The sequence below is a fragment of the Haliotis rubra genome, unplaced genomic scaffold (assembly GCF_003918875.1).
Source record: "Haliotis rubra isolate DU_JTF1 unplaced genomic scaffold, ASM391887v1 Scf1066, whole genome shotgun sequence".
In the NCBI taxonomy this organism is placed as follows: Eukaryota; Metazoa; Mollusca; class Gastropoda; order Lepetellida; family Haliotidae; genus Haliotis; species Haliotis rubra.
In genome coordinates this window covers 213,706-241,647 of record NW_025764966.1, presented here as the reverse complement: position 1 = coordinate 241,647, position 27,942 = coordinate 213,706, and the positions used below count along the sequence as shown (strand labels likewise).

Genomic DNA, 27,942 nt, shown 5'->3' with positions numbered 1-27,942 from the left:
ATGTGGATCGCCAATTTATCTTTCTGACTTTTCGTACTGTCAATTCGTATTTAAAACAAAATCACTGAATCCCTAAAGTGACATAGCAAGACAAAGTACAATATTTACTGCTCGATTCCAGTAATATTAAAGGGTTGTCCTGTCTTCACGGAGCAGTCCTGCCACTCTGTGCCAGATTCACACTGACATACGCCATCAGCGCATGTGCCATGCATGCTGCACAGATTAGGGCATGCCTTCGAGAGAATGCCAGGCGCTTGTAGTGTCCCATTGGCCGTCCTGTTGTAGTTGTCTATGTTGCTTGTCATTGATATCTCACACTGAGATTTGAAGTCATGGACAGCAGATGAGATAAACGTATAGTCGTCGCTTGCCTATTCGAAAGGGGGAAAGTATGGCTGTTACATAATATTACATACTTGAACACATGTTTTTATTGCTTTTAAGTAGATATGTGTGTTTTGACAATTTAGGAAATCGGAATTTGGAAGAACCTCATTGTCTTGTTCACCTGCGCTTTAGAAACAAACGACTGAGTAACCAATTAATATGTTCTTTTTTCGGTGGTTATGTATTTTATATATTTTCGACGATTAATTTCAATTTTTTTATTTTTTTTTGGGGGGGGGGATCTCCATACATCGAAGTGTTACAGGGAGTTCATTACATAACAGGTTGGTATAAGCACGATTCACAAATATATACATCGATTTACAGGCAATTCAGGTTGAAATGAATAGGTACATGAGAATATAATAGCAGGGCATTATATATACTGCCAGATTAACAGAACAGATTGTGACTTGCAATTTGAGTAGGCATTAAAACGTTATAATGTACTTTAAATTTGGTATTTTATCTCTTTGTTTCATTTTGTATATATCGTATTTCACTACTGTTGTTATAACATTCAGAACATGGTTTCTCATTTCGCGATATCCTAAAATAATATTTTTCTATGAAAAGATAATATTTGACCATGTTTTTTCGAATATCCATTCTTCTATTTTCTTCCAATAGTTTTTATGAATTTACAGTCACAAAGTAAATCTTTATACTTCATTTTTTTTAGTAAACCATTGGCAGAAACCTATGCGGTATACTGTATTGAAACCTAGAGTCTTTTACACTATTATACGGTTTAAAGGGGTTTTTTTCTATGGTATCCCATGTGTTATTGTCAATGGACTCATTAAGTTCTTTTCGCCACTTGTTTCGGTGTGTTAAGGTTTTCTAGGTTTTCCTTTGATGAGTATGTCATAAATATCTCTACATCCTTTTGTGCTTCCTACTATATTTCTTAAAAGATAGGGCAAAAGCAGAGATTGAAATTTCTCTTCAATATGGACGTTTATGGATTTGCATAAGTATTTAATTGACTTCTATTATTCCTTGACGCTCTAAGAAGTTAGTTTTGCACCCAAACGATGTTTTTAATTGTTCCACCCTTAAAAGGTTACCTTGTGTATCAAACATGTCGTTTATATAAGTAATCCTTTACTTGAGTAATGTTTATAATTGATTGGTTTTCCATCTATCTTTATATTGTCATTTAGCCATAAGGGTTGGGATAAGATACCACATGCATTTTTTGCGTTTTCTGCTTTTCTGGTTACGAATTTACACCATGATTTCAAAGTGTTTTTCCAAAAGTGATTTGTTTGTTGTGTTATAACTGATTCAAGTATGTGTGTTTCGCATGTTTGTATAAAGCTGTCGATGTAGCAATGTGGCTTGGTTTGTAGCAATTTCCTTGTTTTTTAATCGGAGTCTTTCAATCAATAATATTTTTTGTGATTGAATAAGATTTATTATCTCTGGGGCTCGTATTCCACCGTGTTCATAATTATTTGTGATAGTGTCTCGACTGACTTTGTCTGGTTTGTTTCTCCATATAACTTTATAGCAAAGCTGCTAAATTTCCTTAATCATTTGATCATTTTGGTTGGGTCGAGTTACAAATGAATGATTAAGTTGCGGTAAAAGTAAACTTTTCAATATGGTATTTCTACCTAAAGGAGTTAGATCTCTTGCTAACCATTGATTCATTGAAATTTTGAGAGTCTTGAGTTTATCTTTATAGTTGCGTTCAACCATGTCTGCGATGTTGCGAGTAAATACGATTCCTAATGGTGTAAACGAGTCATTCTTCCAGTCTAGATTCCAGTTTCTGCAAACACTTTCTTTTTTAATTATTTTCTGAGCCTATCCATAATACCTGTGTTTTGTTTACATTTATTTTTAAGCCTGAAAATGAGGCATATTTACTAAGAATTTCTAAAGTCGCCTGTAAACATTTTTCAGTGCCATCTAATATTAATGAAGTATCATCAGCGTATTGGGAAATTAGGTATTCTGTATCTTCAATTTGTTTTCCTTTCATTTTGTTATTATTTTTAATCTTTGTTGCCAAAATTTATGCGCACAGTATAAATATACGAAGGGAGATGGGATCTCCTTGTCTGCATTATCTTGAGATATCGAAATAATTTGAAAGGGAAACCATTTACAACTACACATGAATTGAATGTTATTAAAGAAGGTATTTATCCATCTAGTAATCGATGGTCCAAAGTTAAAGAATAGGAGAACTTGTTGAATGAATTGCCAGTGAATAGAATCGAATGCCTTTTCAAAGTCGATAAGAAGTAGAATTCCAGGTATATTCATATACTCAGTATATTCAATCTTATCTTTTTGACATAAATCCTTTTTGATCCTCATTTATTGTAGAAGGTAGTACTGTTTTTATTCTGTTTGCAGTAGTTGATGATCCGATTTTATATGCTATATTCAGCAATGAAATGGGTCTCCAATTCTGAAGCAAATGTTTTAATTTACCTTTTTGGGGGAAGATAATATGGTGGATTTTTATTTCGGTGGCTGTGTATTTTATATATTTTCGACGATTAATTTCAGTTATGTGTACAAGAACTCTTTCCAGTAATGTAAAAATGAACTCACGCGCACTCACGCATATGGGGCTATTGTCCAGTGAACTACCAAGTTCAGTAATGTTCAAACTTATTCGAGAAGTGCATTATATCCCTTCCTTCAGAAACATGTGTATACATTACCTGAATGTCTTCAGCACAAGAGAGTACAAAGGTGTCGATGTTGAGATCTTTCAACGAGGAACACTGATGGTGTGTATATTTAGATATCGCCGTTCTACATTTATCCCTAGCCAGCTTCTCCGTGATACCGCTTGGAGTTGGCCAGTGGTGCTCAGGTGGACTGTAGTCTGGAAAGGTGACACATTTCCGTAACACTACATATTTACATTACATACCACAGTGATCACAACAGCTCCCCAGCAATATATACTTGGTGTAATTGACAGTGTAGCCAGGTTTGGTGACTTGTTCGTGTCACCGTGACCTCACCACATGGACTGTTGCTTGTGTTATCAGTCACTTGTTCAGACTGAACAGACTCGATTATTTACAAGCTGCCGTTACATAGCTAGACTATAACTGACTGAAGGGTTAACCAAACACGACTACGCGAGTAGGACTCTCGCTGTGTTATTGATCCTAGATCCAACTGCAATACTGCAACAGTGTCATCAGCCAAACCACATACAAAGGAAGTACGAAGTATTTTGTTTTGGTGAAGCTTAAGCCAGCTCGAGGCAGTACCATATGTTTGTTTACACATTTTGACTGATTAAAATGTTAAAATGCAACTAATGTATTTCTCTTACGTGTTGGATCAAGGTGTGAAGGTTGCGCTATCTTAGCGTCTGGCTTCATCTGTGCAGGAACTATTGGTCGACAGGATCCACGCTAAAGCAAATAAAATCAGGTTGCACCTATCACACTTTCTCCTTCTCAGTGTAATTTGGGATATATTTCCATAAAACGTTTCAACGACTGCTTTTATTTCCTGATATCACGTTTGAAATACTACCCTTTGGAAACAAGATTGCAGTTTATGACACGTTGTAATTAATTATTTATGCTTTTCTTAATCCTTCAATCAGTACGACTTCTTTCCATGGCACCACTTTTCACTGTACCTGAGGTGATGCTGGTAACGCACGTTACCAACATGGCGGCAGGTAAGATCGCTTGGCGATTATTCCCCTCGAATTAGCAGTCCCTAAAGTAGAATGAGTACTATTTTTATGGATATACAACTTCTTTATTCTATATAGGCGACGTTTCGACATGGTTTCTAATGTCGTTGTCACTTAGTCTGTTGATGGCTGTGACTGCCACGTCTCCATGAAGACGACGTATGACGCACTTTAGAAGTTGGGTAGATGAAGAATGAGGGCTATTTTTATCGATATACAACTTCTTTATTCTATATAGGCGACGTTCTATATAATTATATATAATGACAACGACATTAGAATCTATGTCGAAACGTCGCCTATATAGAATAAAGAAGTTGTACATCCATAAAATAGTCCTCATTCTTCATCTACCCAACTTCTAGAATGCCAATCATAGAAGCCCCTAAAGTAGGTTGACAGACTATATAGCATTATATATTCAGCTCTACCCAATAACTGCACGATGTAAAATGTACATTAAACGTCAACACTGCAACGAAATTAACATGTCAAATGTCCGAATTGAGGAAGTACAGATAAAAAGCTGTCAGCAAAATAGACAATGGGCACACAAATCCGCTCTCAAGTTCTATGAAACGCCACATAAATAGTGCGATTTAACACACCCTGCTTCAAGACAAGCAACAACTCTCCGGCGCAAAGAAAAAGTCGCTCATACTGTCAATGTAGCAGTAGTACACATCTGTGTAAAACAAAGAATTGATATTAGTATCTCCTTTGTATTTGAACATAACTCGATAATTTCTGTTAACCGACTAAAGCAGGACAGTATGAGTTACCAGCATCATTCATTGCACGTTACCGACAACTAGACTTTGAGTTATCAGCATCCTCGCGCGATTTTGAAAAATGCTTATTCTTCAATCATAGGCATTACTGAGCAAATTCAGTGCATTCAATGTATTCCCACCATCAAAGTTTTTTAGTGTGCTAAATAATGTTGATTGTATACACGTGGAAGACTGCTAATTCGAGGGGAATAATCGCCAAGCGATCTTACCTGCCGCTAAGCATCACCTTAGGTACAGTGACTTCTGGTCACCTTGTGCACATGCATTAGTAGGACCAGAGACCATGCATATGGTCTCTGGTGGGACAGCATATTTAAATGTATGGTTCTATCACTTTAGAATTGTGAAGACGTGAGTAGACCATCACCGTTGTGATCCCTACAAAACCTATCACACATACGGTGCGTGGCCCTTGGAGGTAACGGTGACCCTCAGATTACTGCAATGGTCCTTTTGCTTCAGATTTAAGCTTAGTGAGTATTGACTGAAAGAGACGCCGTGACGATGCGCCCGGCAATCCTTTCTTATGCCCATGGTAAATTATGCTCAGTTAAGTGAGTTGAACGTTTAGTAGAACCGTATGACAATGCGCTGAAATACCTGAACATTTGGGTCTGTGACCTTCTGCCCTCTTCCACAGTCCTGTTTCTCTCTCACACAGGAACAATACATACCATTGTTCACAGATGGTGAGACCATTTTAACCCGATGGCCTTCGAACAAATTCTGGTCTGGCTGGACCCTGTTGGTATTGATTGAATTTGTGAAGCGGCAGAAGACGGACATAGGTGGAATCATTGTTTGCCATTTGTGTACAGATCAAGTCCAAAAATAGTTTGCATTCAAGCAATGATGAAGTCGTAGAAATCAAATATGTTTCGGAGATAAAGTAAGTGAATGACGCATCCCTTTAAAACTGCGAGAAACGATAGTGTAAAACAAATCATCATTTTAACAAGCAGCCTCTACCTTCGCGTAAGTTGAGGATGTAGCAATACCATATGTCAATAGACTCAGAGCAAAGGGAGAGCGGAAGGTCGTGGGTTCGATCCCCGACCGCGTCATACCAAAAGACGTTAAAATAAGGTACTTATTGGTCCCTGCCTGGCGCTCGGCATTAATGGGTACAACAAGGACTGGTCGGCTCGGAGTCAGTATAATGTGTCTGAGTGGGGTATTCATGCTTCACTGTGGCATGGTATCTCAGTGTGCTAGCACTATAAAACCAGCTTCAGTCTTGGCTAGTACAAGCAGCCGCACATACACAAACACACGCATGCACGTCGTCATATGAGCGAAATATTCTCAAGCACGACGTTAAACCCAATTTCACCTCACCTCACCTCAGAGCAAAGATCAAAGGAATCTAATTGTGAAACAAAGTGATGAACCCACCTGAAGTATCCGACTGTGGAACCTGCAATGACTCCACCAGTCCTGAACGTGGCCATACCGTTTACTCTGACGCTTGGATTGCACACTTCCTGATATGTCGTTTTGTTGTTTACGTCAAACGCCTCCAGCGGAACAACGCCATGGGGGAAGGTTATAGTCACCGTGTACATGGAGGACTGTGCAATGACGCTTATTCTGTGTCCAAGGTCTGTTGTAATCTGAAAATAAAAAACAATCCAACTGCATAATTATATAACCGTGAACATTGCAATTTATCATCCCAAACTGTGCTCCACAGGAGATATTACTTGTGTGAGATCAAACGAAATCTCCAAGAAGATATCGTTTTGACAGTAAATTTTGTACAATGCCCTGACGTCATCAATTATACATGATTCACAAGGCTATGGCGTCAAAAGCCCGAAGTGGTCACAATGCTATGACATTGCTGCACTGCAAGTCTAATGGCAGTACCATGGTCCGAAAATGTACATTTTCATATTTATATATAACCGTGAACATTGCAACATATTCTGAAAAACATACGTTGATTAAGTACCAGAGAGAAACATATGTACCTGATATTCGTTGCTGCCGCAAACTTGTACTGAACCGTCAGTTATGACGTGGTTTGCTCTGATAGAGGGGACGGACCTCTGGCAACTATCGATGAAGATGACATCATCACCTTTTTGCACAGCAACAGCGCAAATCATAGGGAGTCCCGTTCCAGTATAAACAGACATACGGGCTTGTACCTGAAACAGGAGATCGATGTGATTACTTTAGTTTTCATACATACATATTCATATCATTTCAATATATATACCATTACTGATAGAATGGACATGCAGGCCTGGAGTTTGGTGCAAACAACTGATAGGTGGTTTAGGGCGAATTAACCAAAAGTATCAAGGTGTCTGTAGTTATGTAAATTTTAGATATCTGCACATCCTCTGACTATTTTGATATAAAGGATGTAGATCTATTTCATATAAAATGCATATTTATATAGCACGGAATATATAGCCAAGGAATACCGCAAGCTGAGCTCTGGTGTCACTGGCAAAGTTGAAGTCGCCAAGATGGTACAGGTTGTAGTAGGTGACCCTGTAACATTGTTACATACAGGATAAGTGCCTAATAATACATATACATATGCAACGTCAGTGGAAAAGAATAACCAGTTCTGACTGTCCTCAGAAACGGATTCTTTGGATGTGAAGCTAACAACAACTATGACAAATGTATGCATGGATCACTGAAAATCAGCCCTCCCTCTTTAAACGGCCATGTGTAGAGCTGGGTTCTTTCAAATGAATCTTTATACACAGAACTAAATATGAAAACACATGAAGCGTCACCCTGGTCTCCTCGTTTCAAGTTTCAGGTTTGTAAATCAGTGGAAGCGAATGTGCTATATTGACTATTTCATTGCTATTAATTGAATGTGAAACAAAGTTTGAAGTCCATCTCTTCACTTACCCAAGTTCATGGAAAATGCCAGGGTTGAAGGAGGACGTGAAATGAGGGTCTCCTGATCCCACGCAAGTGGAGAATCTGGTATCCGTGTTCAATACCTATATAATCAGTGATATGTTTCGTTTACACCTTGGGCATTTTGATTAAAACAAATAACCATATGGATATAATGAAATATTAATGGTTACAAAATACAGAAGAAATATGTTTAAAAACTTTTCAGAAGCATGCTGTAATGACAAATTATAACTATGAGTCTGCTGTCGCTTTTGTCTTCTTCCAAGCAACATTTACACTTGTTATGTCAACCGAGTTTCATTTGTATCTTACTATCAGAACTTTACTGTCTGGTCATGATGACCTCTGCTACACCTTTCTCTAACCTGACACGACGATAAACAAGTGTCCACATCAAGATAACAGGCGAATTCTATTTTACTTCGAATAATATATAACGCAATCAAATTCTGGAAACCCAAACGCACTGTGGCCAGTTTCTGACAAAGGATTTGACAAAATTCTATGTGCAGTTATCATCAACATATGATCAGGATGAAAAATTGAAAAATGTTGTTTTTTTAAACTCAAATTTAACCTACCTCGCCCATGGGCGAGAATATTTACATTTGCTCAATTGAATCATTTTCCATATTTTAGAGGTTGTAAATGATTGACATTATGTTTATAAGTATCATGCCACAATATTTAACTACTTTTTTGTGTTAATTGTGCTAATATAATTATATATTTACTTGCAAGTACTGATGTACCCAGTGTGAACACATTACTTGACATCACTGACCTTTCATTAAGTATTCAGAAATTAATGTCGTTGTTACTTCTACCTGACGGTTTTCATTTACCTTACCCCATGCCAAATACATTGTAGGACCATTCAGGTAAGACATGTGTAAGCCCTCACCTTGGTTGGCGGTATCGTGATGCCGCTCCAGTACTCGAGTCCAGGTACGTTGTTTGACATGGTGGCAAACGATATTGACAGTGTTTGCGCTGGTTTAACAGCAGGATCTACTTGTGTTCCAAGACTCAGGTTAAATCGTGATTCGTGTAAGTCTTCGTCCCAGTTGGAGGCTGTCAACACTAACTGACATTCGCCCCCGATGAACAAACCTAAACAGAAGGTTGGGCATACTCCAAGGTGGTTTCCAAACATATAAATGTGTCCGAGGTTTGATATTCAAGGAAGCCAATTAGAATTGAGGAATTATGTAAGCTTTACGTGTAAGAAAAGCCCGAAGGTGTTTTGGTCGGGTATATATGAAGCTCGAATAAAGACCAGTATCTCCAGACAAGTGATGTAATGACGAAGCTCGAATAAAGACCAGTATCTCCAGACAAGTGATGTAATGACGAAGCTCGAATAAAGACCAGTATCTCCAGACAAGTGATGTAATGACGAAGCTCGAATAAAGACCAGCATCTCCAGACAAGTGATGTAATGACGAAGCTCGAATAAAGACCAGTATCTCCAGACAAGTGATGTAATGACGAAGCTCGAATAAAGACCAGTATCTCCAGACAAGTGATGTAATGACGAAGCTCGAATAAAGACCAGTATCTCCAGACAAGTGATGTAATGACGAAGCTCGAATAGAGACCAGTATCTCCAGACAAGTGATGTAATGACGTATGATGATGTCAAGTTGACGAGAGCAAAAGTTTACCTGGGGCAACTGTTTCCAGAACAACTTTACAAGAGTCACTTGTTGCATTGTCGCATACCACTGGCAGTGTCGAGATAACTGTGATGGTTTGGTCGACTCCTTCGCGAAGAGTCAGCGGTGATGGTTCAACCTAAACACAAGCATCAATAAACGAACATGCCAAACTAAGACACCCCATGTTGGATGGATATAGGACAACAATGTTACATGCATGCATACACTGTACATCACATGTGAAATCAGGGATAGACTTGGTCTTCCGTAACCCATGCTAAGGCGACTAACGGGATCGGGTGGTCAGTCTCGCTGACTTGTTTGACACACGTCATCGGTTCCCAATTACGTAGATCGATACTCATGATGTTGATCACTGGATTGTCTGTCCCAGACCCGATTATTTGCAGACCGTCAACACATAGCTGGTATATTGCAGAGTGTGGCGTTGAACAACAAACCAACTAACATGTGAATTCGCTGGGCTATGAACAGTTTTGACTACCCCATAGAACGTCTACAGGAATATAATATAGTTATTACAGTAAGTTAATGCAGAACCATTACACTGACCTTTATTCCGCCGAAGTACTTGGTGCTGTGGAACTCGGTACTTAGCACGGAAGACGTGTTTTCGAAGTACGACTGAACTGAACATCCAAGCTGCAATGAAGACGTGGTGTGGCGATTATGCTATTATACACAGATATGTGTTCTGCCTACACCAGGATATAGTTCTCTTGCTCGACTTTGTATAATGGTTAATTTTCTTTACTGAAAGGAAATTGGTGACAGGTTGTGTTTAACTATTTCTTCACAAATGTTTTCTTCAATATGCATCAGTTGGCATTGACACATTAATCATGTGCATCCCCCTGTCCTGTGGAACGCGTAAAGATCCAGGTTAGAATTGGTCTTCAGCAACCCATGCTTGTCGGCGACCAAAGTGTCATTAACAAGATCAATTTGCTCCTTGAGTAAAATACTCCAGGAGTAAATATACTTTTACTTTACCTCTGGAGCTGGTGAAAATTTACTCCAGGAGTATAAAAACTTCCGTGAGTAAATTCGTTTTGTGACCTTTACATGGTCAATGTACTTACCATAAGTAAATTTACTTACATAAGCAAATATACTTCTGTAATTAAATGTGTGCATGCAAAGGAGCTATATAACAGATCGGGTGGTCAGACTCGCTGACTTACAATTGGTTGACACAGGTCATCGTATCCCATCTGTACAGATCCATGCTCATGACTCGATTCTTTACAGACCGCCGCCATAAATTGCTGAATGAGGCATTAACAACCGACAAACAATCTTACGTCTGGCTTTAACTACACTCGAGAGAACTAGTAGTTAACTAACTGATAGAGACCTCATGATCTTACATTCTCATTGACATGACCAGTCCACATTTTCACATCGAAGAAGCTGGTTCTGTTGCCTCCATGTTGAGTCACATTTTGAACGACGACGTTATTCATAAGCCATTTGACAAGGAATCGTGCATCACTGGAATTATCGCCACTCTCAAATGTACACGTGTGCTGGTATGACCCATCTATTTCTTCTGGACCAGTGAGTAGAGTCCGTCCAGTAATAACAGGGTACATATCTGAAATACATTAACAATATGTTGCTGACATATTTCAACCATATCCCTCAAGCATACTCATTATATTCTACTGGCTACACATAACGTGTAGGATAGGTAGACTTTACAGGTTTTGATAGAACAGTTCGGAGGTAACAACAGGAACTGTCTTCCATCATGACCCCAGACGTGTACAAATATGCAGCAAGACTTCATAATGTGATGACAACCGAGCTATCACGATAAGTGAGTGAGTGAGTGATTTTAGGTTTACGCCGCTTTTAGCAATATGCCAGCAACATCACGGCACGGGAACCAGAAATGGGCTTCACACATTGTACCCCTGTGGGGAACCAAACCCGGGTCTTAGGTGTAACAAGCGAACGCTTTAACCACTAGACTACCCCACCGCCCCTATACAGATACATAGATCGGACACAGATAGGTTTCCAGTTAATAGTTTGGTAGATTAATCTGTTTCATGCCAGTAACAGTCGTACCTCTACATGGCTTGAACCCAGATGGTGACGTCTTTCCAGGTGGACACGGTATTTCTGTAAATCAGTCACCAAGAAAGTTAAATTCAAAATGTGATAATAATACAGCAATTAACGAATATGAAGAGCAAACCCATTAACTATTCAAATAGAGAGATATCTTATTTGCCAACTGCTATAGCTAACGCATGTATTATTTGAAGTAAATGCCTACTTGTACAAGGTGGAAATCCACTCCCAGATAGTTCATATTCACTGCAAGGTTTAATGGACGCATCTGAAAGAAGAAAACAATTAAAGAAGCAGCCAAAATGTTGCAAGCCATGACAGACAAATCAAACATTTACAAGTAGTTTGGATATCATGGTGACTATGATATCACGTGTCAAATTATTTAAGTCATTCCTGTATCATTCAAGGTTTAATGGATGCATTAAGTAACAGAAAGTAGCAGACCTTGTCAGACAGCTCAAATATATGACTAATTTAGAAATAGAATGTTTGATGCCTTTAAACTTCTTACATATACGAGGGGCTACAAAAAAATGAGCCTAAATTACTTCTGATATGTGCATGATAAAAATAACTGTATGATAAAACGAATGTTTATATCATTCACATTAACGTAATATTGATATTGGCGCTAGTTTTCGGTCACGTGGCAGCTAATCACACGTACCCATATTGACACGACAGAATGGATAAGCTTGAGTACAGAGCAGTCACAAAGTTTTTGGTCCTCGAGGGCCACTCGGCGAAGCACATTAAAGAGCGATTGACAGCAGCAAGAGTACTGAGTCCCATTGGGTACTCGTAGTTTTAGGGATTTGACGTTAGTAACATCACTCTCAAATCCCCAATGTAATGCAGTTGCCTAATTAAAAAATACAGAAAGGTTTAAGGAAAGTCGTGATCAGTACAGGACTGTAATTAACACCGGAACAATCTGTTCTCTAGCGTCCTGAGTGACAGATCGTCGCACCGCTCCACAAAGCGTTCGTAGCTCTACGTCATTCATAATCCTGTGATAAACAATATAGTTACGACAGCTCGTAACGCTACGATCGGCAGGGGTCCATGATATTAATGGTAGAAACTTTGGGCAAGCCCTCAATGCTATCCTAAATATAAAGCTTTGCGACCTATCGGGCTTACACGAAAAAAATGGCTTGCTACGCGCCTGATCGGGAACCTGGTTATTTCATCAATTTACATCACACAGTCGCCATTTATCATATTCACTATAATCACATGTTTCAGGTTCGATGATTATTTGACGGCAAATTAGTCCCTTGTTCAGAACAATACAGCTATATACGAATTACCCTTGTAGCGTATAGATAATAGATCAGACTATAATCCAAATTTAACAGCACCCTTTTGCCATGGGATGATGCACCTAAATACAGTTTTCTTCAAAGATAAATACCTCCAAAAACCTTCACCTATTAATTAATTAGATGGTCTTTGGACTAGAACTATTATTATTTTATCAAACTTGACGCAAAGATAAGAAGTATGACAATACAGAATGGCATATGATGATGAGAACCGTTCACAGATATTGAATTATGTAGTGTCTATCATAACATACGTTTTGATTTTACATGAATTACCGCAAATTCAAGCTATGCATGAAACTTTTAAGTGTTGAAAGTCAGTTGTCATCACGCGAGAAAGTTCTATCTCTCGTCAATACCAGGTAACTTCAATTTCATTCCATGATGTGTCAGAAGAATACCAAATGGGTATGAAGGAGGTATATTTGGTATGAAATCTGCTGGAAAAAAAACAATACAGGCAGCCTCGCCCAAATACCTGTACAAATCGCCATGGGACAGAGAATTGTCTCCAAGGGCAGATGATACACCATGAACTCTCCTCTACAGTTCTTCACGGGCACCTGCTCTGACCACAGACATCCATTCGGCGTCAAGTCAAGATGGTTGAAACAAAACTTCTTTTCTGCAATGCCGTCCTCAACGGAAGGGAACTTGTCATTCATCCAGATTGTTGACTTGGTACCACAATGGTATTTATGGACGCTGGAGATTGCTACCTCACCCTCGGAGAATCTGTACCAGCCAGGCTGTAACTGGTCATCACAGAGAAACGCGGATGACTTATTTGTTCCCAGATTGGTATCTCGTAGTCCCTCTAGAAGTGTGGAGTAGTTCGTGCATGGGTCCGCTGCAAAGTTGTAGTTTCGTAAATGAAAAATAGTATACTACTGGAGAGTGTAGCATTATTTTATAAGACGTTTGCCTGTAACTAGTTTTCCACTGCATACATTGCTGGTATCCCAGTTGATCAGAGTACCTTATCTAAGGTATTTTCCGACAATTGCTTCTCCTGGGAACCGTTTAAGTGATAGAACTTTTAAAGTTCCAAATATGTAGTCAAACGCTTTATGCTGAAACGATTTCGTTTACACGGGATAAGGTAAATGTAACTGGTTTCAATATTAAACAAACATTGCTCACCATCTACTGTCACTGCTGGCGTTGCCCTTGATGTTGATGGTTCTGTCGGCACTGTTTTCACCACTATACCTGTAACCATGATATGTGTATGTCTAGAATCCCTCAATTGCCATCCCTTATGAGATGCTGAGCTTGGTTATTTCTACAACCGTTTTCACGACCTTCCTATGTATGTCTTTAATCTGTTCATTAGTTATGGGATGCTGGTCCCATGATCTCAGTTGTTAATTTCTACAACCTTTTCACCACTATACCTGTAACCATGATATGTGTTTGTCTAGAATCCCTCAATTGCCATCCCTTATGAGATGCTGAGCTTGGTTGTTTCTACAACCGTTTTCACGACTTTCCTTTGTATGTCTATAATCTGTTCATTAGTTATGGGATGCTGGTCCCATGATCTCAGTTGTTAATTTCTACAACCTTTTCACCACTATACCTGTAACCATGATATGTGTTTGTCTAGAATCCCTCAATTGCCATCCCTTATGAGATGCTGAGCTTGGTTGTTTCTACAACCGTTTTCACGACTTTCCTTTGTATGTCTATAATCTGTTCATTAGTTATGGGATGCTGGTCCCACATTTCCACAACCTTTACATAGATGGCCTGGGTTTCCTCTGTTTTCTCATCCAGGAGTTTCCACGCCACATCTCTAATGTCTATTAATTAGCCAGTGGGATTAATACTTGTCCTGATTCAGTTGAAATGACAAATGTTTGTACAAACGTAATGAATCAAAAACACTAATGTAAAATTGCTGTGGTTAATACTAATACGAAATTAAGTTACCTTCCTTGATGCATATAAATTGTAAAGTTGAGCTGCAGCCGAGATCATTCCAAAAGCCAGGTGATCCGAAGTTTACCTGTACGCAGTCCTCGGCCGGAGACATATTATCCGGTTCATCTAGCAAAAGGCATGAGCAGATCTTACAAATTTGTGACTAAACAAGAGAGAGAGAGAGAGAGAGAGAGAGAGAGAGAGAGAGAGAGAGAGAGAGAGAGAGAGAGAGAGAGAGAGAGAGAGAGAGAGAGAGAGAGAGAGAGAGAGAGAGAGAGAGAGAGAGAGAGAGAGAGAGAGAGAGAGAGAGACCGTAGCTATTGTATATTTAAGCTGAACAAAACAGTTGTTTTGCATATAATCATAATAATGTCCACTTGTATGGCGCCGTTTCCACACACTAGTGTATGCTCATGGTGCCCCGTGTGTAAAGCTAAAAAAAACTGCAGCAATTGCACAAGTCATTCGTAATATTTCTTCAATGAGGATTTGAATAAGTCAAGAGTTTTGCTGTTTTGATGGTTATGGGAAGACTGTTCCACAGTGAAGGAGCAGCATAGCTGAATGATCTGTGACCATAGTTCTTGAGACTGACAGGGGGTGTTGTTAGGAGGAACTGTTGATGTGATCTCAGCTGTCGTGGTGGTGTGTACACTGAGATGAGTTCAGAGAGGTACTGAGGCGCTAGGTCATGTAGACATTGGAACACAATGGTCAAGATCTTGAATTCGATTCTGGCTCATATATACAGATATGTCTACACATATTTATACAGTTTAGTTCAGAACATAATGTACAGATGCTACAATTTTGAACAAAGAAACTTTTTTAAAAACATGAAAAAAAATTGTCAAACGTAGAAGGAAAACATAATATTTTATGCAAAAATGGATATTACATAAATGGAGTCATGTTACCTTCAGAAAGCAAGAAAATGCAATGGAGAGCATCTAATTTAAAAAAATTCCAGGTGGTGCATAACCCTCATTCCACCCAAGATCCTCGGCCTCGAACGTGGATACTACCACCCCAACCCCCTAGACCCACATTAAGAAAAGTTAACTACGGCCCTGGAGAGAGAGAGAGAGAGAAGGGGGGAGGGGCAACATTACCGGGTCCCCAACGGGCGAAATTTAGAGGTGAACCATCAGTCCAGCTGTAAACTCCTTCTCGGCTCAAGTCGTTAAGTCCAATCCATGCTGTTCCTTGAGTGACTGAAGCTGAAATATCGATGTCTCACATCAGCAATATGTGTTTTCGATAATGATGGCATTTATCACTGTCGTTACTTAGGGTAGTGCCTGAATTGTGCTTGAAAAGTGCCTGAATCGTGCTTGAACAGTGAATGAATAGTGCTTGAACAGTAATTGAATAGTACAAAAATAGTGAATGAATAGTGCTTGACAAGAGAATGAATAGTGCCTAAACAGTGAATTAATGGTGCTAAAAAAGTGAATGAATAGTGCCTGAATATGTTTCTCGTGCTTGCTAGTTAGCAATTTTATTAAAGAAATTAAAGTAAAGTAAAGTCCATGACATGTAATCAGACACACGAGAATATATGAGATAGATGTTATCCGGCTCTGAAGTGCCGTTATTGTACCACCCTGATGTATATCCCGAAGTTGAGAATTGTTTTATTTGTTGACGACAAAAACTTGGGAGCAATATGCCCGCATATTTTGTTATTTTGTTTGTAATTGAATGGATATGTACTTGAAATATATGTGTTCTCTTCGTCACTGTGGATGCTTAGCAGATCTGCTCCCTGTCGTCGGCAGTCCGATAAAGCATCTGGCCATGACTTGACCGTATTGCTTAGAAAATAGCACCTGTCTGCCTCATTGTAGTAGGGTAGCCAGCCATCGGGGCAGTTTCCTGTCGGGATATAGGAGTAGGGTTAAAACTGCGAATGACCAAACGGAGATGTTGATTCTGTGCTTTTCGAATATTTGCCTGGTTTCAATCAAACGTTTTAATTTTAAAATATTTATATAATATTACTGGCCAAGTTGAATTTCAGACTGAGACATTAGATATGCAAATTTGAGCGAGGGAATCTCTAATAAGAAAAGACAGCTTAAACTCACCTTGTTCGGGGCTTGGTGTGGTATCTGTGTGAAAAGAAAACACTCATATGTACCGTATTGAAAGATATTCACATGTCTCCATTATCTGTTTTGATACTACGATCGTAACGAACATGGTTATAACGAACCGACGGATGTAACGAACTGGGCTGTTTTGTCCTGGTCACTTACTGTACAGTAGACTACGGTCATAACGAACTCAAAGGAACCACTCATTTTAGTTCGTTATAACCGTAGTTAGTTTTACGCCTTTCGACTAAAATATATAGTCATTGGCGGGGACAAAGAAAACAGTTCGTTATATCCGTCAGTTCGTTAGAAGTGTGTTCGTTATAAACTTAGTATATTGATTTATTTTAGTCGAGCTGCGTATAACGAAATACGATTATAACGAACATAAATGGATGGTCTCTTTTTGTTATAGCCGGCGTATTTTACGGTATTTTTGTCGGCGTGACATACTAAAGCTTCAACCACAGGGCTACCCCACCGCCCCTATTGAGAAGATATTACGCGAACACCTAACAGTTAACGTCGCCTAGAAGTGTCCGTTATGACAGCCAATGATTTGTTTGACACCGACTATATAATTTTACAAACAGGCGTCGTATTGTTGTAAACTGGCCGAGAACCGTGATGAACAACGACCAAACAAACATGCCACATGGTAGCTCATTAACAACACTCATTTAAGTACCTTTATCACGAACATGCTTAAAACGATCTGGCAGATATTACGATATAGGGCGCCGTTTCACAAAGCTGTCGTAAGCCTAAGATCTCGTAACTGTTCTTGTAGCATTCGTATCTCCTATACTGTAACATAGACTTACGACAGTCGTAGCGCTACGATAGCTTTGTGAAACGTTGCCCGAGGTTTTTTGGTCCACTAACAGTATATTTCAATCGAAATGCGCACAACGAACTAAAATGAGTGTATGTTTGATAGGCATTTAAATGTTGGTAGGGTAATACAACACACTTGATATGGATGTGCAACTTCTTTATTATTTACACACCTTGATATGGATGTGCAAATTCTTTATTATTTACACACCTTGATATGGATCTGCAACTTCTTTATTATTTACACACCTTGATATGGATCTGCAACTTCTTTATTATTTACACACCTTGATATGGATCTGCAACTTCTTTATTATTTACACACCTTGATGTGGATCTGCAACTTCTTTATTATTTACACACTTTGATTTGGATGTGCAACTTCTTTATTATACACACCTTGATATGGATGAGCAACTTCTTTATTATTTACACACCTTGATATGGATCTGCAACTTCTTTATTATTTACACACTTTGATTTGGATGTGCAACTTCCTTATTATACACACCTTGATATGGATGAGCAACTTCTTTATTATTTACACATCTTGATATGGATGTGCAACTTGTTTATTATACACACCTTGATATGGATGTGCAACTTCTTTATTATTTACACACAAAAATGAGTGGGCTTTTGAGTAACTTTTTATAACTGTAGTTCATGCTTACCCTTTTCGCGAACACCTGGTGTCATCACTGATGTTCAGTGATCGTTTCAAATAATTTTTCACAGCTATATTCCCCTTTACACCAAACGGAATTAGTTCTGAGGATAGTCAAGACTGGTATATTTTTGCCCTCACGTTCTATATTTACACCATAGGTCGATCAAACTTCGATGATCGAATGGTATAGGTGCATACTTACTTGCAGCACTTGGAGTACCTGCAGTGCACAAGGCGTGGAAGATCCACAACAACGCTGTGAGGAGTGGCATTTCCAACTGAATACCTTGATCTGCTGTGCCACAAGCTTATATAACCCGCAGCCAGGGGTCAATGGCAAGATGATTATTCCCATGCTCGTGTACCAGAAAACACAACAAGGATTTTGTTTTATCTTTATATCTCTGTCGCAAATGCTTAACCATCAACATGACCACAACTAAAATGTTTGGAGGTCGATCACGTATGCGTTTAAATTAATAGCATGTCACCGGCACTGCACTGACATTTTTTGAAATGCACTTGCTGTCTGTTTGTATAACCGTTTAGGTCTGAAGTAATTATTTTTGTCTAGTTTATAATAGAGAGTGAAAACTGACATTATCTATAGGGCGAAGGAAATATGTGAAGACACAATGTCACGAATACACAATGACATTAAACAGTGGTTACATGTAACAAGACAGTTAAAACGTAACAACCACTTAATCATTCACAATAAACGTTCGGAATGAGGTAATGCGCCATAACTGGCTTTCTGATAAAGTCAGAAGTCGTGAAGATCCGGGTTAGAATTGATCTCATTCGACTAACGGCATCGGGTGGTAGGCTCGCCGAATTGGTTGACACGTCATCGCATCCAAAATGCGTAGATCGATGCTCATGATGTTGATCACTGGATTGTCTAATCCAGACTCGATTAATTACAGACCGCCGTCATATAGCAGGAATATTGCTGAGTGCGGCGTAAAACAACAAACCAACCAAAACTAAAGTCAGCTGAAACAGATGCCAGCACGCACGTACATTTGCCTATCACAGACAAAATCCGTGCACTTGGACAGACAAGCACATGATATACAGTCTATATATAGTCGGATTTATACTGAAGGAGGTTGGTACCTGGAGGTGTTTTACTTTTAAGCCTTGTAAGTATAGTTCGGTTCATAATTATTGAGAATTTTTCATGTCAGTTTGAACTCCTAGGTAATTTCATGAGCTCCACTGATAATGAAATTCTGCTATCAGTCCAAGTCTTCTTGTCTTTCCAGACATGTCAGATAAGAGTTACCTCCCCTGAATTTGTCGGTAGGACTCACCTCCCTTGGCTAAGGAGCGGTGGCACAGCCTATAATTCGATTATGGCATCCTGGTGTAGAGGCAATGGGTGGATGTTATCCTGTTTCAGGTAGAACTGATAATCAAAGGATGACGCAGCTGGTGTTAGATCCCATCTCGACAATAAAGCCCTCGGAAGGACCTTCTGGACCCGTGAATCATGTCTGCCTTAATCGTCATCCTTCTGCCACAACCAAACTTGCCATTCTATACTATGGCACACTGCTGGTAGGGCTTATAAGCACACCAACTCAGCAGCCGCAAGGACATGTGAGAAGGAACCCATGTTAGTCACGGAACCGGTTCTGATGCAAAGGACATCATTGCATGCTTTAGACTTGTGTAAAGCCCATTTCTGGTGCCCATATACTGACCAATTTGGCATAAAGATGGTTGAAAAAAAATATCTGCAAAGCCGTCCTCAAAAGAAAAATGTCATTTATTCAGATCGTTGACTTGGAACCACAATGGAATTATGGTCACTGTAGGTGCTACCTCACCCCCGGAGAATCTGTACCAGCCAGGTTGCAACTGGTGACCACAGTTAAACCACTAGGGAAAGTTATGTCCATTGTTCTTGGAAGAGTTTTATTAGCGTAACTGAACAACTGCCCTAGGGCAATTATTTCTATCTAAAAACAATAAAATTGTACTCATTTTGATAATCTTCATCATGCCTAATACATTACACACGTATTAAACAAGTACGCCCTCGTGGTGTAAACCGTTTAATCACCCTCACTACGGTAGTTATTTAAATAACTACCTTGTAAAGGTGATTAACCTATACATAATATGATAAAAAGGGAATGGAGACAGTGAAAACCACTGAAAGCTTTCCCGTTATTATTTTAGATCCTATGCATTGCTAGTTTCCCTTATTGACTCACTTATACCCAGATGTGTATCGCGTGGTCTTTTAGAGCGAAGCTGCCCGTGTTCGGGGTCAGGTGTTTGTTTGGTTCTTGGATGGAACTTTAAAGCCTTTGTCTGTCATTAGGTTTATGCTGCGTTTCTCGGTTTGATTCGTATAGATGGATCTAAGGCAGTGACGTATCTAGACGGTCGTTCTCCCTTGTAAAGCTACGCTCTGTTAATGTCCCATATATGATGGCAAAACATAAGGTGGTACGGTTTAGATTACTTGTGTGTCTGTCAGGATGAAATCTAAACTAACTGGGATGTTACTGTAACTGGAGTCATCGATGGAGGAGTTAACGCTGCTCTCAACAGTATTCCAGCTAAATGTCGGGGGTCAGTCAATAATTGTGTCTAGACTAGGCAGTGTAGCCATTTCAGAAGCAGCGATCTGGGGGACGACTAGATGTGTCCACCATGTCAAAGAGCCTGACCCCCGTTAGTTGCTTCCGTTGCGACAAGCACGAGTTGCTTAAGGCCAATTTCGCCCCGAATCTTCACGGGGTGTTCCCATAGTTTGGAAAAGCCAAATCAACATCTAAAAAAAGCATCCTAGCTGTAAGCTGCATGCTTAAGAGAAATATATAACAGTATAAATTATAGTCTTTGAGTGAGTGAATGAGTGAGTATGTTTTTACGCCGCTTTTAGCAATATTCCAGCAATATCACGCGGGAATTCTTCACACATTGTATCCATGTGGGCAATCGAACCCAGGTCTTCGGCGTTTAGACCATTAGATTACCCCATCGCCCCTTGAAGTCTTTGAAGGGCATTTAGCAGTGATACACATAAAGGCGGAAACTTATGAATGTCAACTTCTTTATTGTGAGGAGCACGTCGTTTCTGAGTATATTCCCCTCCACTCCTCAGGTGAATTATCGGGTGAATTATCAGGTGAATTATCGGGTGAATTATCAGGTGAATTATCGGGTGAATGATGAAGGAGTAAGATTAGACTCAGAAACATCGTGTTCCTCAAAATAAAGAAGTTGACATCAATAAATTGTCGCCTTTATGTGTAAACCATGTTAGTGACATCACAAATCCTTCACACTGCGATATTTGGTTTCTTTTAATTGTCTAAATATATCCGACAGTGTACTGAACAACACTAGTCCGCGTTTGTAGTAATCTTGCACCTGCTTACGCTTTGACCTGCAACGTCACACTATCAAGCAATATATCCAACCAATAGGAATGTTGACTTCTGGAACAGGATGCTTACCAACAAGGTAAATGTTATAATTGTGATTACTATTCCGATTCGGGGCGGTGGGGTAGCCTAGTGGGTAAAGTGTTCGCTCGTCACGCCGAAGGCCCGGGTTCGATTCCCCACATGGGTAAAATGTGTGAAGCCCATTTCTGGTGTACCCCCTCCGTGATATTGCTGGAATATTGCTAAAAGCAGCGTAAAAGCACTCACTCACTATTCCGATTCCGATTACAGTACAGATCCTGGTACTTTTAGGGGTTATATCCTATCTGGGATTCGAGTCCAAACTTTCAGAGACAGGCACCTAATCGCTAGCACCCAAAGTCAACGATCTAATCTACTCAGCCACCGCAGCTTCCTCAAAAATGGAAGGCAGGGGTTGGTGTAGACTGTCTCACAGTCCCTGAACCACAATATTTTCCCCAATGCCCAGCCCTCCCTGCAATGTAGTCCGTCTCACAGACCCTGAAATGCCCCAGCCTAGCCCTCCCTGCAATGTAGTCTGTCTCACAGTCCCTGGACCACAATATTTTCCCCAATGCCTAGCCCTCCCTGCAATGTAGTCTGTCTCACAGTCCCTGAACCACAATATTTTCCCCAATGCCTAGCCCTCCCTGCAATGTAGTCTGTCTCACAGTCCCTGAACCACAATATTTTCCCCAATGCCTAGCCCTCCCTGCAATGTAGTCTGTCTCACAGTCCCTGGATGCCTAGCCCTCCCTGCAATGTAGTCTGTCTCACAGTCCCTGAACCACAATATTTTCCCCAATGCCTAGCCCTCCCTGCAATGTAGTCTGTCTCACAGTCCCTGAACCACAATATTTTCCCCAATGCCTAGCCCTCCCTGCAATGTAGTCTGTCTCACAGTCCCTGAACCACAATATTTTCCCAGATGCCTAGCCCTCCCTGCAATGCTAAAGCCCTAAATGAAGCAAGTCTAGACTTCCTCAGGTCCTGAATCTCTGGTCTCACTGGGGCTCCTTTTCAATTTAAATGGGTTTACTTGCTACTATCCGAATTATATATATTCAGCGACTAAATCAAAGTCTAGGGTTTGTGACTCATCCGTCGGTGCTCCCTAATGTAAAAGGAGCAGGAACCTTCACAATTGTGATTCAACATGGCGTGTTTGGACAATCCCATTTCAATTATCATCAAAAAAACCATTAACCATGTCCAAGATTCAAATTCAAATGTGGGGCAGGGGTCAAGCAACGATGTCACAACCTCAGTAACATCGTTAGCAGCGTGAACAGCAGACCAACAGTCCTGCACCACAATCGAGGTTGGCGGACATGAATTCGGCACCACTTTTGACACTTTTCTCGATGACGTTGCGTCAGGTTAGATCGTATGGCGGGACGACGTGGTCGTATCCCGTGATGATGAAAGCGATTTCTGTCTGTGTGGGGTAGTTACCGTCGACGTCATGGAATGGTTTGCGCAGTGGTCAATGTAGTGTGGAAGCTGTGCCGGAGATGGACCACCCGTATCCATCTGACCTGTTTTGACGTTGTGAAACGTGGACGTCCTGCACGTATGCAATCGGCGACTTCATTATTGCATTGGTAACGTTTCAACAGTGCTGAAATGGTGTTTCGGGAGCAATGGAAATACGAAGCCACCTGAAGTCGAGACCTTCCCCACAGGCCATCCCAATAGCCTCCTATTGTGCAGTAGTGAGTCGTGGCATGATGTGAGGTTCAATAGCCGTCTTACGAGTCTTTAGACAGTTTTAACAAGATATGTTTAATATTGATTTGATATCAAAAGTATCGATCCTCAGATTATACTTACTGTAACTTACTCAACTTTTAACCTATTCTGTCTGTAAATAGCAATAACAGGATTGTTAAGTGTAAAAATATCACCATGCATCCGTGTTTCAGTGGCAGAGAGCGTAGTGACGTCATTTGATTGTGGAGCCTTTGCCATCACAATGGTCTGTAGAACATTCTGATGCAACTTCATGGCAGCAATATCTCCTGGGGTATCTCTTGTCTACACTAGCTTTGGATAATAAATAGAGAATCTCACCCGAGTGTCTTTTGATATCAAATATATCACCACGAGTTGATAAAGTAACAAATATCCGAGTCTTGCCGAGGATATTTTTACTTTTATCAACGAGTGTTGTTATATTTGATATCAGAAGACAGGAGGGTGAGATTCTATTTATCATCCACAATCACTCTTCATTAGTTTTCAATGAAAAATGTACATCTTTGAACACAGTACTGCCATTAGATTTGTAGTGCAGCGATGTCATAACATTGTGACGTCAACAAGTTCATGACGTCATAGCACTGTCAGGGCATTGTACAAAATCTACTGTCAAAACGATATCTCCTAGGAGATATCGTCTGATCTCACACAAGCGATATCTACTGTGGAATACAGTTTTGGATGATAAAACTATATAGTACGGATGCCACATCGATACTTTTTCTAAGACATACAATTATTGATACATTCAAAACTGTATCGACATTTAGTTTTGAAAGAAGGTGGTATAAATGTTTATGTATCGGTTACATTTTGCAATTGTATCATGATTTTTTTAGGTTATGAGAGTTATAAATGATTATTTTTCATGCACAAAGATGGGAAATTAGAACTTTTTAATCTCTGAGAATAAAAAATGCTGATCTTTACATGGACAATTATGAAATATGAAATATTTAGGTTCAAAACGTAACTAAATTTACGTAATAATGCCGCGAAAATATGTATCGTGATGCATATCGAATCGTGACATGGGTATCGTGATACGTATCCATTCATGAAACTTATGTATTGTGACATCCCTACTATACTAGGCACATAAAGAAACTGTGCATACGAAAATTTAAAATCTACATTTATCAAACCTGTGTAGACACATAAGGATTTAAACTCAGAGATAAGTAACATGTATCCAACATGCAGGCACGTGCCACGTTCGGTGACGTCAGTGGGTTCGTCCTTGAGACATGCAATACGTTGTTGCACGTGCATTCCGGGAAAGAGAAACAGAGCAAATGAATGCCACACAATACTGTCACATTGGAAAGCTCAACCCCTGCCCTTGCGATCGTTCAAAAAATTAAACGGCTATTGAAACGCATAGCATGCCAAGGCTCACGTCTGCACAACGCCATGAGGCCATGGGGATGGTCCGTGGGGGAATGTCACAACGACAAGTGGCTGCACATTTCCACTGCCACCGGAACACCATTTATGCACTGGTGAGACGCTACCAGAACACAAATGACGTCATCGATCGGCCACGTTCTGGACGTCCACGTGTAACAACGCCAAGACAGGACAGATGGATAAGGGTGACCCATCTTCGCCACAGGTTTCAGACTGCAGTGATGACTGACCAAACCATTCCAGGACTTCGCCGTATCCATCCCAACACAGTTCGACAACGTTTACGTCATCACGGGATCAGACCACGACGTCCCGCCATACGGCCTATCCTGACACAACGTCATCGACAAGCTCGCCGAATGTGTTGCCGAAATCATGTCCGCAGACCCTTGTTTTGGTGGAGAAATGTTGTTTTTACAGATGAGTCCAGTTTTAACATGTCCCATAGTGATGGACGTCAACGTGCCTATAGACGCGTGGGAGAACATTATGCACAGGCCTGTGTCTTGGAGAGGAATCGCTTTGGTGGTGGTTCCGTGATGATTTGGGGTGGATTAACAGCACGCCAAAGAACTCCTTTGGTGATTGTTCAGGGCAACTTAACTGGTGTGGGCTACAGGGATCAGATTCTTCGACCTGTGGCAATTCCTTTTCTGCAACGTCAGGGCCCTGGGTTAACATTCCAACAGGACAATGCCCGCCCTCATACGGCAAGGGTTGCTATGGATTTCTTGCAACAACACAACGTTGACTTACTGCCTTGGCCTGCAAATTCACCGGATCTCTCCCCGATAGAGCATGTTTGGGACGAGATGGATCGACGTCTACGCCGTCTTCCTAATCCGCCAGATAATGTCCTTGACCTTGCAACAGAACTTGAGAGAATCTGGCGTGACATCCCACAAGCCTTCCTTGCACGTTTGATAGGCTCTATGCATCGTCGATGCACTGCTGTTCTCAATGCCGATGGTGGACATACCCGTTATTGAGCTTGTGACATGGTCGTTTGACCCCTGTCCCGCTTGTGGACTCGTGACGTCATTGTGATTGACTTTTCAATTGAAATTCTCCCGACTTGTTATGGTCTCATGATCCCTCCATTAAAGTTTATATGTACCTTTGACATTGTTATCGTACTTATCAACTGGGATAACATTTTGACAATGCACAGTTTCTTTGTGTGGCTAGTATATATAGACAACATCTTGCCTGAATTGTTTTGTGTCCACATTCATTCCTGTCCACAGACATGTGTGTTATGACTGGCTGTAAGATACATTCAAGTAAACAATCCACAATAAATCCCTAAACAAAAAACCCAGCAAATATATATGAGGTATTCTACAAACAGGGTTTTTAAAAAAGTATTACATTAGCAAGCTATGCAATATAAAATAACAAGGTCTGCAGTTCTCAAAACATTTTAATGACATAAATGCATAGTCAGTGCATAGCACCATTTTCTGCAAGTTTAATCCTTATTAAGTACACAGTCATGTCTTCAATAAAACACAATCACTTGTCATCCTGACATTATTCCTTGAAAATGTTGACATCCAAACTCATACATCATTTGAGCTTTAAGTTGCATCCTATTTCATTGTTTTGTTTTACATAACTGTTGACAGTCTCAACCTTTCTTTGCATGATTCCAGTCATGCCTTTGAGAAGAAACATGCACTTGATTCACAATAAATATATTAAATAACTTAGAAACCAAGCTAAATATCTGTGATGGGTAGCTGTCAAATCAGTGTTTGTAACACAAGTGGATAAGTATATACATGTGTTATCATTCCAGATGAGTATGCCACGTTAATGAGTGCCATAGACATGCAGAGCTCCAAGATGGTCACAATCTCTGAATCTAGCAATGCACACATGTAGTCATTCCAGATGAGTACACCTCCTTATTGAATGTCCCCAAACATCATTTTCGAAACCAGCCACAATAGCTGGTTGTTCAAATCTACAACCTCATGTTAACACATTGATCAGTTAGTATTTCCATATGGATAAACCTCCACTTTGAGCACCATACACATTATGTCATCTGATTTCCACCAGTAGCATCTTCACAAGGAAGTCCCCACTTTCAGCAGCATCTTCACAAGAAAGTCCCCACTTTCAGAAGCATCTTCACAAGAAAGTCCCCACTTTCAGCAGCATCTTCACAAGGAAGTCCCCACTTTCAGAAGCATCTTCACAAGGAAGTTCCCCACTTTCAGCAGCATCTTCACAAGGAAGTCCCCACTTTCAGCAGCATCTTCACAAGGAAGTCCCCACTTTCAGCAGCATCTTTACAAGGAAGTCCCCACTTTCAGCAGCATCTTCACAAGGAAGTCCCCACTTTCAGCAGCATCTTCACAAGAAAGTCCCCACTTTCAGCAGCATCTTCACAAGGAAGTCCCCACTTTCAGAAGCATCTTCACAAGGAAGTTCCCCACTTTCAGCAGCATCTTCACAAGGAAGTCCCCACTTTCAGAAGCATCTTCACAAGGAAGTTCCCCACTTTCAGCAGCATCTTCACAAGGAAGTTTTCCCATCTTCACTTTCAGCAGCATCTTCACAAGGAAGTCCCCACTTTCAGCAGCATCTTCACAAGGATATCCCCACTTTCAGCAGCATCTTCAGTCCCCACTTTCAGCAGCATCTTCACAAGGAAGTCCCCACTTTCAGCAGCATCTTCACAAGGAAGTCCCCACTTTCAGCAGCATCTTCACAAGGAAGTCCCCACTTTCAGCAGCATCTTCACAAGAAAGTCCCCACTTTCAGCAGCATCTTCACAAGGAAGTCCCCACTTTCAGCAGCATCTTCACAAGAAAGTCCCCACTTTCAGAAGCATCTTCTCGAACAAGTCCCTCTACTGCCATGATTATAGATTCTACTACCTTTACAAACTCAAGTCAAAACATACACCATCGTCTTCGAATGTCACCA

General features: G+C 40.3%; 1 protein-coding gene and 1 long non-coding RNA gene across 2 annotated transcripts in view; one reads left to right on the top strand and one right to left on the bottom strand.

Moving 5' to 3' along the window:
• The window catches only part of LOC124279057, a 23,931-nt gene extending 5,228 nt beyond the window's left edge, over positions 1-18,703 (bottom strand). The window contains exons 1-21 of the mRNA XM_046714859.1: positions 18,600-18,703; positions 16,882-16,905; positions 16,508-16,669; positions 15,904-16,011; positions 14,801-14,917; positions 14,009-14,077; positions 13,344-13,715; positions 11,740-11,802; positions 11,529-11,582; positions 10,823-11,049; positions 10,005-10,094; positions 9,438-9,567; positions 8,675-8,883; positions 7,756-7,850; positions 7,311-7,380; positions 6,849-7,028; positions 6,271-6,488; positions 5,476-5,617; positions 3,707-3,788; positions 3,078-3,244; positions 109-374 (exon numbers count right to left, since the gene is read on the bottom strand). Coding sequence (XP_046570815.1) covers positions 109-374; positions 3,078-3,244; positions 3,707-3,788; positions 5,476-5,617; positions 6,271-6,488; positions 6,849-7,028; positions 7,311-7,380; positions 7,756-7,850; positions 8,675-8,883; positions 9,438-9,567; positions 10,005-10,094; positions 10,823-11,049; positions 11,529-11,582; positions 11,740-11,802; positions 13,344-13,715; positions 14,009-14,077; positions 14,801-14,917; positions 15,904-16,011; positions 16,508-16,669; positions 16,882-16,905; positions 18,600-18,669 — 2,915 coding nt within the window. The 5' untranslated portion in view covers positions 18,670-18,703. The remainder of the gene's footprint in view (positions 1-108; positions 375-3,077; positions 3,245-3,706; positions 3,789-5,475; positions 5,618-6,270; positions 6,489-6,848; positions 7,029-7,310; positions 7,381-7,755; positions 7,851-8,674; positions 8,884-9,437; positions 9,568-10,004; positions 10,095-10,822; positions 11,050-11,528; positions 11,583-11,739; positions 11,803-13,343; positions 13,716-14,008; positions 14,078-14,800; positions 14,918-15,903; positions 16,012-16,507; positions 16,670-16,881; positions 16,906-18,599) is intronic.
• Positions 7,182-27,942, top strand: LOC124279067. The gene is made up of 4 exons (XR_006899287.1): positions 7,182-7,192; positions 15,451-15,454; positions 16,156-16,165; positions 27,842-27,942. It is a non-coding gene; the product is annotated as an uncharacterized LOC124279067 (long non-coding RNA).